A 14084-nucleotide genomic window follows, 5' to 3' on the forward strand; every position below is an offset into this window, starting at 1 on the left:
AGAAATTACCTTGGACCAGACAATAGATGGCTTTGGAACTCCACTTGCTTTGCATGGTAATGTGACTGGGATTCCTTCAATGGTGCTGAATATCTGCTGTCCATGCTGAATAACAGGCAGAACTGAAAATAAATGCAAATGTTAGACATCTGCAGGAGGCATCTCAAACCATGGCACAATAAAATCCTTATTTTCAACTACTGCTTCATACAGGCAGCAGGGTTTGGGGCTTTTCAGCCTCTTTTCTTCTCTGAACTCTAATACTGACCAGTCACCTTCCCCTCCACTGTGCAATCTTTCATGGCAGAATAAATACCTGGTCATAAAAAGAAGGTATGTATAAATCTGTACTAACTGTAGGTACTTCACACATCTGAGTGCGGTCACTTCAGAAAGTCTTTGTCACAACGTTTTAGTCTTCCCATAACCATCCTGTACACGATTCAACCTCTACAGCACCTGGCATGAAACTGGGTTCAGCGCTTTTGTTTTGCTGATGCACATCTTAACTGAGCTGGGTTTGAATTAACAACAACAACAAAAAAAAAAGGACCAGATTTAAGGCTATAATACCAAAAACCAGACCCTTCTAAAAACATGCAAATCTATTCTGTTCTATTCTCAGGTTCTGAAATATTCCATAATCCAGTGTTGACATGGAAGACCTTATCAGACACTGTATACTTGCCTCTGTTAAAACTCAGTAGCTATTCTGAACACAAAAGGCTGTTCCAGTATCTTCAGTGAAGCTTAAAATAAACCTCCCATGATCAATTTAAAAGGTGAGAAAACTGCAGGCTTTAAATCATGAAGTGTTTTTTTGCCCACACAGAGACAGTAGAAGTGTCTTCAGCTGAAACACAGATGGGTTACCACAATGCTAACACACTGCCTTCCTATCAGTGTAACTTGGGGTATGTTTTATATATACATATATAAAAAAAGCCAAGCAAACAAGCTCCAAACAAACACACACACACAACTAAAAAGACCCAAAAGACATTTTGCCAAGCTCCTAATTAATTTTAATTATAATTCTCCCATAAATTGTGCTTCCTTACATCAGGAATGAAACCCTCAGACCATGCTTTCCATGGTTCTCCAGTAGACTTCCACTTGGGGCTGTTTTGTTACTAAAGCTAGCAATGAAGTCTGCACAGCACAACCTTTGAAGATGTTTCAAAATAAGGTTCTTTTATCATCACAAAATGATGTTGTCCTATTTTAAAAACAGTCTCCATAGCTTCTTCCCTGTGGTGGATCCAATTGCCCACCATGTTGCTCTACAAGTAACACCATTACAGAAGAGGAAATGTGAGAAACTAGTAAAACTGTTGCAAAAAAGTTATAGTGAAAGCTGCTGGAAGAAAAAGCAACAAGACCACGCTCCTCACCGTAGACATTAACAGTGATGGTTTTGTTGCTTGTCCCAGCAACGTTACTTGCCATGCAGGTATAATCACCACTGTCCTGCAGCCGAACCCTCTCCAAGTGCAGGCTTCCATCACTGCGAACATTAATGTAGGGGTTGGGAACCAGCTGCCAAAAGAGTGATGCCATGTTTTACTGAAGAAAGTATATATTCAGAGATTCATAGAATGGTTTGTGTTGGAAGGGACCTTAAAGATCATCTAGTTCCAACCCCCTGCCATGGGCAGGGACACCTTCCACTAGATCAGGCTCCACAAGGCCCCATCCAATCTGGCCTTGAATGTCTCTGGGGAGGGGGCATCCATGACATCCTTGGGCAACCTATTCCAATGTTTCACCACTCTCGCTGTAAAGAAATTCTTTCTAACATCCTGACTAAATCTGCCCTCCTCAAGCTTCAAGCCCTTGTAAAAAGTCCCTCCCCAACTCTCCTATAGCTCCCTTCAGGTACTGGAAGGCTGCTCTAAGGTTGCCCTGGAGCCTTCTCCAGGCTAAACAGGCACAGCTCTCCCCTTGTCCTCATAGGGGAGGTGCTCCAGCCCTCTGATCATCTTCATGGCCTCCTATGGACCTGCTCCAGCAGCTCCATGTCGTTCTTGCAGAATTGTTCCAGTCACATGGTACTTGGAGAAAGCTGCTTTCTTCTCTAAACATAACTTACTCCAACACTTTCCCTGGAATGTAGCTTTTGCCCTGAGCTTACAATTACAAAAACCTGGCACTTCTGTACAGGGGAATTAGCAACTCAACAAGGAGGATCCTGCCAGCATTTCTCCCAGAAGTTACAGTCTGTGCTACTTGCACTTACAGAGTCTAAAGGAAAGGCTAATGATTTCCAGTGATAGAAAAACTGAGCAGAAAGCTCAGTGAAGGGTCAGATAGGGTCAGCTTCTGCTTGGTGACAATAAATTTTAAAAACTGATATTGCTTTTTAATTGTAGCTGTGGAGAAAGCACTTTAAGGAGAAATTGGCAAGCAAGATAAAAAGCAGAGCTTCATAGGGGTTAAAGTCAGTAATGGGGCTACTGCTAAAGAAATTAAATTTTACTTAGGTCAAGGGAGGTGATGCTGCCTCTCTTCTCTGCTCTGCTGAGACCCTACCTGCAGTGCTGGGGTCAGCTCTGGAGTTGTCAGCACAGCAGAGACGTGGACCTGTTAGAGTATGACCAGAAGAGGCCACAGCCATGATGGGAGGGCTGGAAGCCTTCTGCTGTGAGGCCATGCTGAGACAGTTGGGGTTCTTCAGCCTGGAGAAGAAAAGGCTCTGGAGAGACCTTAGAGCAGCCTTCCAGGTCCTACTGAGAGACTGTAGGAAATCTGGGGAAGGACTTCTTACAAGGGCTTGTAGTGATAGGACAAGGGATAATGTCTTTAAGCTGAGGGAGAGGAGATTTTCATTAAATACAAGTTCTTCACTGTGAGGGTGGTGAGGCACCCAACAGGTTATGCAGGGAGGTTGTGCCCCATCCCTGGAAGTGTTCAAAGCCACAAACTGGCAACACTAGGCTCCCCAGAAGAAAGAAAACACTCTTTCTCTCAGCAGTGCACCAGTAGGGTACAAGGATACTGACCACCCTATCAACAACAGTAAAAGTCATCATGGTAAAAATCCTAGATCTACAGATGTTTTCTGGTACCCTTCTTTTCAAAAAACAGGGAAAAAGAAATGCTTTTCCATGCCCAGGGTTTAAATGCTAGCACTTATATCTTTCTGGTACATATATTCCACTAGCACTCCTATGTTCAAAGCACAAGAATGCATAAAATTGCTTTGAAAATAAGTAGAATAGAAGAATTTAACTCTGTTCAGTTTTGGGCCCCTCACTCCACAAGGGACAATGAGGTGCTGTTCCAGAAAAGGGCAACACAGCTGGTGAGGAGTGGCTGAGGGAGCTGGGATTTCTCAGCCTGGAGGAGGCTGAGGGGAGACCTTCTGGCTTGGTATATTTCTGCATCCAGCTTCTGTAAACTAAGCCAAGATGTTACTGTGGCTTGTAGATTTTCTCTGCCAGTAACTCTTACAGGAAAAAAACCAGTCTTACCACCATACTGTTCTTAATCCACCTCCGCTCTGGAATGGGGTTTCCAGAAAGCAGCACACAGGGCAAAGTCAGCTGTTGCCCCTCAATCACATTGGCTGTGGCTGGACTTGCTCCAATCAGAGGTGTAACTGCAACAGGAGAAAGAATTAGAAGGAATTATTAAGAATTTTAAAATATATCAAGTATTACATTTGAATTGTTATTATTAGTTTATTAGTCCTGTCACTAATGTTACTTGCAGCAGCATCAGACAAAGGTCTCCTTGTGCAAGGCAACATCCAAATATAGAGCAAGAAACATTTAATACAATGAAAAGTCTATGGTTTAAATAGAAATAAGAAAAAAAAAAGTGGGAAAAATCCTTCAATATCAACAAACAGCACAAGAATTTCAGCAGGCTTAATTTTAGGACAAAAATACCAGATAAGATTCTGGTATCTGAAATGTCAATGATGTAAGTAGGAAAAAAAGAAACAAACAAATGGAGGAATGGGATAGCATAGGAGAGAAAGGAAGCTGGGTAAATACAGGAACAATGATCCTGAAACTAGGGAACGGCAGCAAATGGAAGACATGGTCTAGATGAAGTTGGATCCAATCCAGCTTTTCCCTCAGAATTCATGTCCCCTCGATGCCTTGATGTTACTTTTATTCTCCTATATTTTGCTCAAGTAAGGAAAAGTAGCCAGTTTGGAGAGGATGAAAAACAAATAGTAATGTCCTTTGGGCACAAAATTTTAGAGGATTAGGAGAGAGATCTACATTCTGGATGCTCTGCGAAGAGCCAACAGAAGGCACTCCTGGGAACATACGTGGTAGATTCATTTTAAGTACTGGGGATTAAATAACACTTTGTAATAAGTAAAACCATCTCTATCAAACATTACTAGCATTAAAGATTCCCACTACATCTTTTAATCTACCACATGGTTTCTCTGATGGCAGAAGGACTTCATCCTTATCCTCTCAACTGCATACGTTCCAAAGCATTATTTTTCCTTTCACTGCCAATTGACCAACTGAGATAATAAAAATCCCCTTAAGAACACAGCTATTGTCAAAGCAGGACATTAATTGTCTTCTTGGATCACTAAGTTATAGCAACACACTGACCTAAGCAAGTTCACTGCTGCTTCCCACCCCCTCAAACCTCATCATTAGCACTCAGCATTCTGGTGATTTTTCATTTCTTAGTAAATTTACTTAAGAATAAAAAACAGAAGAGAGGATAAATCACTTTAAGGTTCATGTTATCAAGTATAGATGAAATTAATCCAAATTAATGTAGCCAGTCAAAAGACAATGTTATAACATGCAAAATTCACTGAAACCAATTGAAATAGTCTTCTGACTCAGTTTGTGTGGATTACTACACAGACATAAATATAGAATCATAGAACTGGTTCATCTGGAAAACAGCTCTAAGATGATTGAGCCCAACCATCAACCTAACACCACCATGGCCATTAAACCATATCCCCAAGTGCCATGTCCACACCTTTCTTGAACATCTCCAGGAATGGTGACTCCACCACCTCCCTGGGCAGGCTGTTCCAATCCCTGACCACTCTTGCAGCAAAGAAATTTTTCCTAATATCCAACCTAAACCTCCCCTGGCACAATTTCAGGCCGTTTTCTCCCATTCTATTGTCCGATACTATGGAGAAGAACCCAATCCCCACCTCACTCTAACCTCCTTTCAGGGAGTTGTATAGAGCAGTGAGGTTTCCATTCAACCTCCTTTTCTCCAGACTAAACAACCCCAGTTCCCTCAGCTGCTTCTCATCAGAACTGCTTCTCCAGACCCTTCTCCAGCTTTGTTGCCCTTCTCTGGACTCACCCCAGCATCTTGACGTCCTTTGTGGAGTGAGGGGCCCAAAAATGAACACAGTACTCAAGGTGTGGCCTCACCAGTGGCAAGTACAGGGGACAATCACTGCCCTACTCCTGCTGGTCACAATATTGCTGATCCAGGCCAGAATACCGTTGGCCTTCTTGACCACCTGAGCACACTGTAGGCTCATGTTTAGCTGTCTGTCAACAAGCACCCCCAGGCAACATTTCATATAGCTTACAGATACATCACTGGGTACATCCATGACCCACAGATAATGGGTCCATCCGTAGTAAAAAATCACTACCAGCTCTTGCCTCCTCCAGTGTATTGCAGGCAGTGAAGAGCTGCTAATCTCCTTTCACTGTCATCACCAACATTAACCAGACTTACCCAGTCCAGTTACAGTGATCATGACTGGCTGAGACTGAATCCTTCCAAACTGGTTTTCAGCTTCACAGATGTAAGTTCCTTCATCACTAACCCATAAATCTAGAGGGAGGAAAAAATGGAGATTTGATTGCAGCACCTGAAATGACATTGAAATGTTTGCAATACCCGAATAGCCCTTTTTTTTTTTTATTACTCATTTCAAGTTTTGGACAGATCATCCCTTTCTATCTGTCACAAAGTGAAGAAGCAAGGACTGAGTAAAAAAAATTACTAAAGCAACAACTGAGTATGAACACTAGAGTGAAAAAACTGCATTGTATCATATATATGATACTTTTCATCACTGTATCCATGGTAAGAGAATATACTTTAATGTAGAAAATAGTAATATGCATAAACAATATAAGGTAGGACACTACACACACTGCCATATAGCGCACTGGCTATGGAATATTGCCTACTATAGACAGCAATGTGTGCCTGTGTGAGCAGACACCCACAAAATGGCACATCAGACAGGAGTTCCTGCACTATATGTAGAGAAGAATTACTTTACCTAACATGACTGTGTCTAGAAAGGAAGAAAAAAAGCCAAGAACACAGAATCACATCATTTAATGCAAGTGTGACTGAAAATCTCCAAGCAACTGAAATCACAAAGCGATTTGCGGACTTTTTAGTTATGAACCAAATAAGGGCTTGCCTAAAACAGTGAGTTTAAAAACAATTCTCTCAAAGAAATGTAAACCCAAAACTCTAAGGCTCCTCAGTATCAACAGAGACCAGAATCCACATGCAAAGTTGTAGAGGCTCCAAGCCTGGAAGTGTTCCAAGCCAGGTTAGGATGGGGCATTGAGCAATCTAGTCTAGCAGGAGGTGGCCCTGTCAATGGCAGGGAGTTGGCACAAGACGATCTTTAAAGTCTCTTCTAACGCAAACAATTTTATGATTATATGTTCTACAATATATTGAAATAAAGGTGTAAAAATTTCTGTGAAGAAGAGTGAAATCAATGATCAAAGAGCTGAATTCACAGACTCATGGGAAAATTAACTGTGTGCCAAAAGCCACAAAGTCAGTATCAGAAGCACAATCCCTGAAAAACAGCCAGCCTTTTCTACACAGTTAATTTTGTAAAGTAGTACAAGAACTTGAACTTTTTGTCTATGTCAGATTTCCTTCTGGAATTTTCTTTGTAAACAACTTCAGTCTACTTACTGTTAATAGACAGAGCTCCTGTCCTGAGCTGGCTGATGGAACTAGGTGAGAATGGTCTGGAGAAAAGGGCAGCACCATTCAGCCGCCTCCACTTCACCTTTGGTTCTGGGTAACCCTGAACATAGCATGGCAGCGTCAGATTTGAGCCAATGTCTGCAGACTCATCACTGGGCTCCTGTGTGAAAACTGGGGCAGCTGGGAGAAAAAAAGCACATAGAAAATTAGCTGAGGTTGCAACATGATGTTTGTGTTCTGCTCACACCATTTAGACCCATTATGCATGATCATTCTTCTAAAAACAAAGTTCACTGTCTAGCAACACCTTACCGAAGCTGTCTTAGCCTTGCATGCTCCGTCCTTAGAATGGGCAGCTCAGAAATGGGCTATACATCTCAAAAAACCTGAAGATACAGTCATCTCTACCAGACAAATGTTCATATTCAAGTGTTAGAGTTAAGTTCTTCATCTCCTTCAAAGACTGGAAATCACTGCTTCAGAAAAGCCATGTGCTTGACAGGAGTGTGCAGTTAAGAAGACATCATGTCAGGCCACAAGCAGTTAGAGTGAATTAGGACAAGAGGAGAAGAAAAGCTAAGTTACGATAACCTTACATAGCAGCAGAGAGTATAATATGTTCTCTACCAATATATTCTCTACTTGAGAACTACATTACATTGAGGTCTGAACAGTTTCCTCCTCTTCCTCTGGCACTCTCTTCCTCCTCATAACCTTTATGCTTTGCAAAAGAAGAGTGAAGAAAGAAAAGAGCTTAGCAAATGCCTCCAAAAAAGGTGTTCCCAGCACATGCACAGACCTGGGTGTATTTGTGAGAAAGGTTTAGCTGACCAAGGCACCACTGGCCAAATAGAGAACCACCAAAATGAGAGAATTTCCTGCCTAGATTGCAAGTTACTTACAGCCAACATCTAGAGTTATCCTTCCAGAGGCTCTCCCTGCATCATTGATAGCCACACAGCTATAGTCACCAGCATCCAGGTCTTGTGTTTCTTGGATCTTCAAAAGACCCCGATGAGCATCAATACTGAGAAATGCTGAAGCCCTCAACTCTAAGTCACCTGTGTCCACACAGAAAACAAGTAATGAAATATAACAGGGTATTTATCAAAATGACTCCAAGTTTGAGATTAGCTAACAGCTTGGCTGTGTTCACCCAACAGATGAGTGCTCTGACTCCCACCCAGCTGAGTGGAAAAATTCATTACTGTATCAAATACAAGCCTTTGTGTTTGTTTCACAAGGGGAACACAAACCCCAGTAGCTTTGGGCAGAGAACTGCATTAGGAAAGCATGCCAGCCTGTGTTTCCCCTTCCCAAATGAGAATGATGTGGTGGCCACACATCTGCCAGCTCTATACCAAGCTAAGAACTCTCCAAAACACAGAAAACAGCTCTGCTGCATCTCAAGTTCAGCAGGAGCCTCAATACTGATGTGTAATGTTCAGAACTGGCCCACACATACTCTCTGGGAAGAGTATGAAAGCCCAGTGACTCCTGCTTTCAAATACAAGCCATCCATTAACTGTAGTGAGTTCAGAAGAAGCTTCTTTTGAAGGAAGGTTACTTGCAAGCAGATCAAAGAGTTTTGGCTTCCCTCCAGCCACTGTCAGAGTTGAAATATTGACCTGGATAAGCTATCTGTTGGCAGCATTTATCTAAAAAGATTCCTGGTTTTCCAGACTATCAGCAGCCAGGTTCTTTATACAACCACACACAGGAGTCAGCTGTTTTTTTCTGGTATGTGGGATTCCCTGAGTCCCCTTTAACTCTATAACTCTTGCAGCTCTAATATCAAATATATTGCCTCACTGCCGAAGAAATTGTAGGAGACACCTCTGAGTTTCAGAAGAAGGAACATACTCATATTCCCTAGGTGTTGCAAAGGAATTTGAGCAAACACCCAATGGGAAAAACAGATCTTTATGCCATACAGCTAAACATCTCCTGGCAGAAGAATGAACCTTGATGAGACAGGCAGGAGTATCAGCTTTTTTTCATTTATTAGCAATGCCACAGTACATTCATTAACTGTGTTTAAACAGGAGCAAGAATTTATGCCCTAGAGGCCAAGTTCTGTTTTTTCCAGATGTAGAGAATTTCATAGGTCAGTCACTAGTTGAATGTTACATAAAGCTTTCAAGATCATTATTCAAAATATTTCTGTGAATGTAAGTACACCAAACACAAAGTAATAAGTGCACCTTTAAACCATTTAACTTGGGGATGAGGGATTCCAGTTGGTTTACACTCCATAACAGTTGTGTCTCCAAGAGCAACCAGAATTTCGCTTTGAACTATGGTCAGTGTAGGGCCCTCTAAACAGAAACAACATAGAGAAAAATAAGTTCTTCACCCAAAGAATAAACCGTTCATAAGAGACAAACCATGAAAGACTACTATTTTCTCTTGCTATATAGACAAATATTTGCATTAAAAGGTAAACAGGCTTAAAAATCATGTAAGGTGATAGATAAGGAAAATCTTTGCTGTGAGGGTGCTGGAGCAGGCTGCCCAGAGAGGCTGTGGATTCTCCTTCTTTGAAGACATTCCAAACCCACCTGGACACTGCAATCCTCAGCAAGCTGCTGTGGGTGCCCCTGCTTCAGCAGGGAGGTTGGACTAGATCCAAAGATCGCATTGGGTTGGAAAGGACCCTCAAAGGTCATCTTGTCCAACCCTACTGCAGTCAGCAGGGACATCTCCAACTAGTTCAGGCTCCTCAGGGTCACATCAAGTCTGATCTTAAATGTCTCCAGGGACAGGGCCTCAATCATAGGCCTGGGCAACCCACTCAAGTATTTCACCATTCTCATTGTAAAGAACTCCCTTCTGATGTCTAACTTAATTCCCTTCCAACCCTCACCATTCTGGGGTTCTGTCATAAACACCGGGCAACACAAAAGAGTAAAGTCTGGTCCAGAGCACCTGGATCATACATAGAATACACAGGGCATTTAAGGATAGATTCAGAAAAGTTTCATCACGTAGAAAATAAGAAGAGTAAGCAGTCACTATGCCTTCTCCAGTTAGATGTTGGTCATCGAGAATTTTAGTCCTCTGCTATTAATATATTGACTTGAGCTTGAGGAGGGGAGATTTAGACTGGATTACTATAAAGAAATTCTTTACAGTGAAGGTGGTGAGACACTAGAACAGGTTGCCTAGAGAGGTCGTGGATGCCCCCTCCCTGAAGGCGTTCAAGGCCAGGCTGGATGAGGTCTTGAACAACCTGATCTAGTGGAAGGTGCCACCCCACCCTACTTTGATTTTCAGTTTTAGGCATTCTGGGTTTTTTTTTCTTAGAAACAGCACAAGAAGAAACACTAACCCCCAAATACCAAACAATGCTACTTAGATTGGAACAGAAAACAAAAGGGACATTTGTGAGCTGTTCAACACCTTTTCTGAGTGTCTGTGAAACTTCTGTGTTCTGTGTGGTTCTACTAATTTGAACAGTTCCTCCATGACAACATACAAGTTTGCTTCCTTCATTTCATGAGGTTGGTTCTGTTACTAACCAATGTACGTAAGGGTGGATGTCTGTTTTTCTGTCCCAGCTGAGTTACTTGCCAAGCAGCCATAAATTCCTGCATCTCTTGCAATTGCCTTTCTTATGGTTAAGGTGCCTTCTGGGCTCAGTCTGTACCTGGGAACACACAGGGGACCAACCAACATGATTAAAGAAAAGAGAATAACGGTCACACCCACACTCCAAGCAGCACCAGCATGGCCAGATGGTTTATAAACAGTTATTGCTGTTTGTTCTTTTCTCCAGGGTAAGGAATAATGTTAATATTATATCTGCCACAATACATTTTGTGAAGAGTGGTCAAATTCATCTTGTGAAAAGCCTTCTGAAGAAGAGAACTAAACATGAAGAAAAACTGTTGTGTGAGGGTGCTGGAGCCCTGGAGCAGGCTGCCCAGAGAGGTTGTGGAGTCTCTCTCTTTGGAAAGATTCCAAACCTACCTGGACATTGTGATCCTGGGCAGCCTGTAGTGGGTGACCCTGCTTTAGCAGAGGGGTTGTACTAGATCATCCCCAGAGGTCTCTTCCAAGCCCTACCATGCTGGGATTCTGTGATTTGCATTTTAGAGATGAGGAAATTGAAATTAAAGGATTATAAAAGCAAAAGTCAAGGTTCTATTTTCAAAACTCACAGATTCCCGTGGAAAAAATACTCTGAATATTTTGGCATTCCTCAAAACTTTTTTCTCACATAGTAAAAAAATAAAAACAAAGCTCTAGGACCTACCTGTTTGAACCAACAATAAACATATCATTGTGTGTCCATGCTACTGTTGGCTTTGGATAACCTGTTGCAGAACACCTGATAGATACTTCAGAGCCTTCTGTAAAAGTCTGATTCTTAGGTGAAATTACAACCTTTGGTGTTTCTAATAAGAGAAATTAAAGCCAGCAATTAAACATAGCCATTTCAAAAACATTTAAAGACCATAATAAAGATTATAAAATAAAGATTAAAGATTATAATAATCACTTTAGTCCCATTTTCAAACAGGTCTATAGGAAGTAACCAATCCACATAAGGGTCAGAGCCCACTCATTTCCTCACTTTCTCATGATGAAACATGCCTACCTTTACAAAAGTTAGTAAGTCAGGATTCAGGATACAGAGATCAAAAGAATTCACTTCTACAGTATTTGCTTTGGTCTGAAATGCAGAATTTGGAGCTTCCAAAACCTGTCAGAACCATACAAAGTTCACCCACATGATCCATCAAGGTGACAAAGCCTTGGAAATATATCCAGTTCTGGTGTCCTCATCATAAGAAGGACATAGAACTGAGTAAGTCTAAGCCCTACCTCCTCCCTTTGGGAGAGTAAAAGCAGCTAAATAAATGCATCTCAGAGATACCTTGAATCCAGGGCTACTCTGCACAGCTCTTTTTTCACTAGCTCCAGTGGGAATTACACCATGCTATAGGCTCAGGTGATGTTTGACATGTTTTCATGGCTGCTAAGGAAAAGTGTGCATAAGAGCCAGCACACAGAGTCTGGTTACATGTGGCATCATCCACCAAAAGCAAGATGAAGGTGTGATGCTACACAACCTTCAGGCAAATAGCATCAATCTTTCCAGTTCAGGCTGTCACAGCTCAAGCAGAAACAACGCAGAATGCTACTGAAAATGCCCTTCTGAAAGAGTTAACACTGTGCCCCTTTCATTAGCATTGCAGGGAGGAAGATTTTCTGTGTTGTAATATCTTTTGCTTAAAAAGCTGCTTATTAAAAACCACAGTATTTCTGACCTGGAAGACGAATCTCCCTGCAGAAGATTGTTTCTGATCTGGGAGAGGAATCCCCCTGCAGATTTATGCTGCTTCTAGGACAGAAGCAAGGCAGGTTCTGCCTCCCTGCAGGGCAGAAAGACTGTGGAGCTTAGTCAGCAAGTTTTAAAGCAAGTAGCATTAAATCTCAGAATTTAGGAATCAATTTTCCTCCCCACAATCTCATGACAATTAAATGACTGATAGAAAATGAGCTAATGGGAAATGGGGTTCTAAATGTTTAAACATCAGATTAAGAGCACAGGTAAGAGCAGCAGGAGAACTCTTTGCCTTTTACATGGAGGGGTTCAGCAAGAACAGCACAAGTTTGGGAAGCACAGGTTGTTAATCTATACATGCTATCAACTGAGTCACACTGCTGACTTCAACAAGGTGCCTGTGCCTCTTGCAGGTCTCATTTCACTGGATAATACGGACTAGCACATCACAGCAGCAAGGCAGGGGAGTCCTGGAAGCATGAGACGTTTTATTGTCTGCCACAATCACAGTTACTATAGAATAATTTGCCCTGTAATACATCCAATTGAACAGGAGGTTTTGAAGGAAAAGGGCAGGTTTGAAATAAAATTAGTTGTAATGTCAGTATACAAACCACAGGCACAACTTTGATTTACCCTTTTTAATAGGCCTCTATTTAAAATATTTGGCACTACATCTTGTGTTTGAGTTTCATGAACAATTCACAACTCTTAGTGCTTCATACAAACTGATCTCCCTGCCACTATTGAGCGATAAAAACTCTCTTTTCAAACAGAACTCTAATTCCTCTTGTGACAAAAGCTTTGATGCAGCATGGCACCTGGTGCTCTGGGGAACAGAACTGCTGCTGCCAGGACATGATGACTCAGTTTTCAGCCATTAGCCAGAGGTGTGAGCCTATAAAGGATTCTGAGATCTGCAAGTAGAAGTGCATGCAAAACCACACAGCTGCACTGCCAAAGAGAAGCGGAAAATTAAACAAACAGCAACTAATTTGCACACAGTTACAAAACTGTAAACACAGATGCACAGAATGCCTTAGCATTTCCTTTCTTCAATTTCTGCCCATTAATCTTCCCCAAGTTCATTAGTTTTTCACTTGTAGATTTAACAAAGAGCTGCAGGGTCCTGAAAAGCCCCTCCTGTATTTCATAATAGGATCCAAAACCTCTGAGCTCCCAGATGAAAGGCACCAGGGGAAGTTTCAGAAGTACTAGGATTAAATCCAGATACAAGTGGGCAGGGAGAGGCAAGAAATGGATGTGAGTTACAGAACAGTCCTCAAGTGATTCATGATACACACAACTTTTGTGGCTATTTTTATTTTGTTTTAAATCCTGCCAAGAGACACTAGGAGATATTCTGTGTGTTCTGGTCTTCAGGAAGGTCTCTTGTCATGTTGATCTCAAGGAACTGTTTGTCTCCAACGGCGATTAGACATCCTGATTTGGCAACACATCATTGCCCAGGCAGTTATTTTCACACAATGATGAGGACACCTCATCCCTGGAAGTGTTTGAGACTGGGTTGGATGAGACCTTGAGCAACCTGGTCTAGTGGAATGTGTCCCTGCCCATGGCAGAGGGGTTGGAACTAAATGATCTTTTAAGGTCCCTTCAACCCAAACCATTCTATGATGAGTCTGTGATACACAGGTAAGCAGAAGATGGAAGAAATATTTGTATTTAACATACAAGCAATGATACTAATTGAAAAAAGTCAATATACACAGCTGCAAAACTCAATCTACCAGCTAGAATCAGTGAGGCCAGATTTGCCCCTCATTAGCCATCTTGTTTTCTTGCTCCAAGGTCAGAAACCAGGCAGGCACATAGAACAGGTCTTGTATGACAGCTC

At 41.8% G+C, this 14084-nt stretch overlaps 1 protein-coding gene across 1 annotated transcript in view; it reads right to left on the reverse strand.

Moving 5' to 3' along the window:
* Positions 1-14084, reverse strand: part of HMCN1 (hemicentin 1) — a 204862-nt gene that overhangs the window by 117473 nt on the left and 73305 nt on the right. The window contains exons 12-20 of the mRNA XM_054384518.1: positions 11192-11333; positions 10455-10582; positions 9138-9251; positions 7836-7994; positions 6919-7113; positions 5701-5799; positions 3474-3601; positions 1395-1539; positions 10-122 (exon numbers count right to left, since the gene is read on the reverse strand). Of these exons, the coding sequence (XP_054240493.1) occupies positions 10-122; positions 1395-1539; positions 3474-3601; positions 5701-5799; positions 6919-7113; positions 7836-7994; positions 9138-9251; positions 10455-10582; positions 11192-11333 (1223 nt within the window). The remainder of the gene's footprint in view (positions 1-9; positions 123-1394; positions 1540-3473; positions 3602-5700; positions 5800-6918; positions 7114-7835; positions 7995-9137; positions 9252-10454; positions 10583-11191; positions 11334-14084) is intronic.

Source organism: Indicator indicator, chromosome 10, assembly GCF_027791375.1.
Source record: "Indicator indicator isolate 239-I01 chromosome 10, UM_Iind_1.1, whole genome shotgun sequence".
Lineage (NCBI taxonomy): Eukaryota > Metazoa > Chordata > Aves > Piciformes > Indicatoridae > Indicator > Indicator indicator.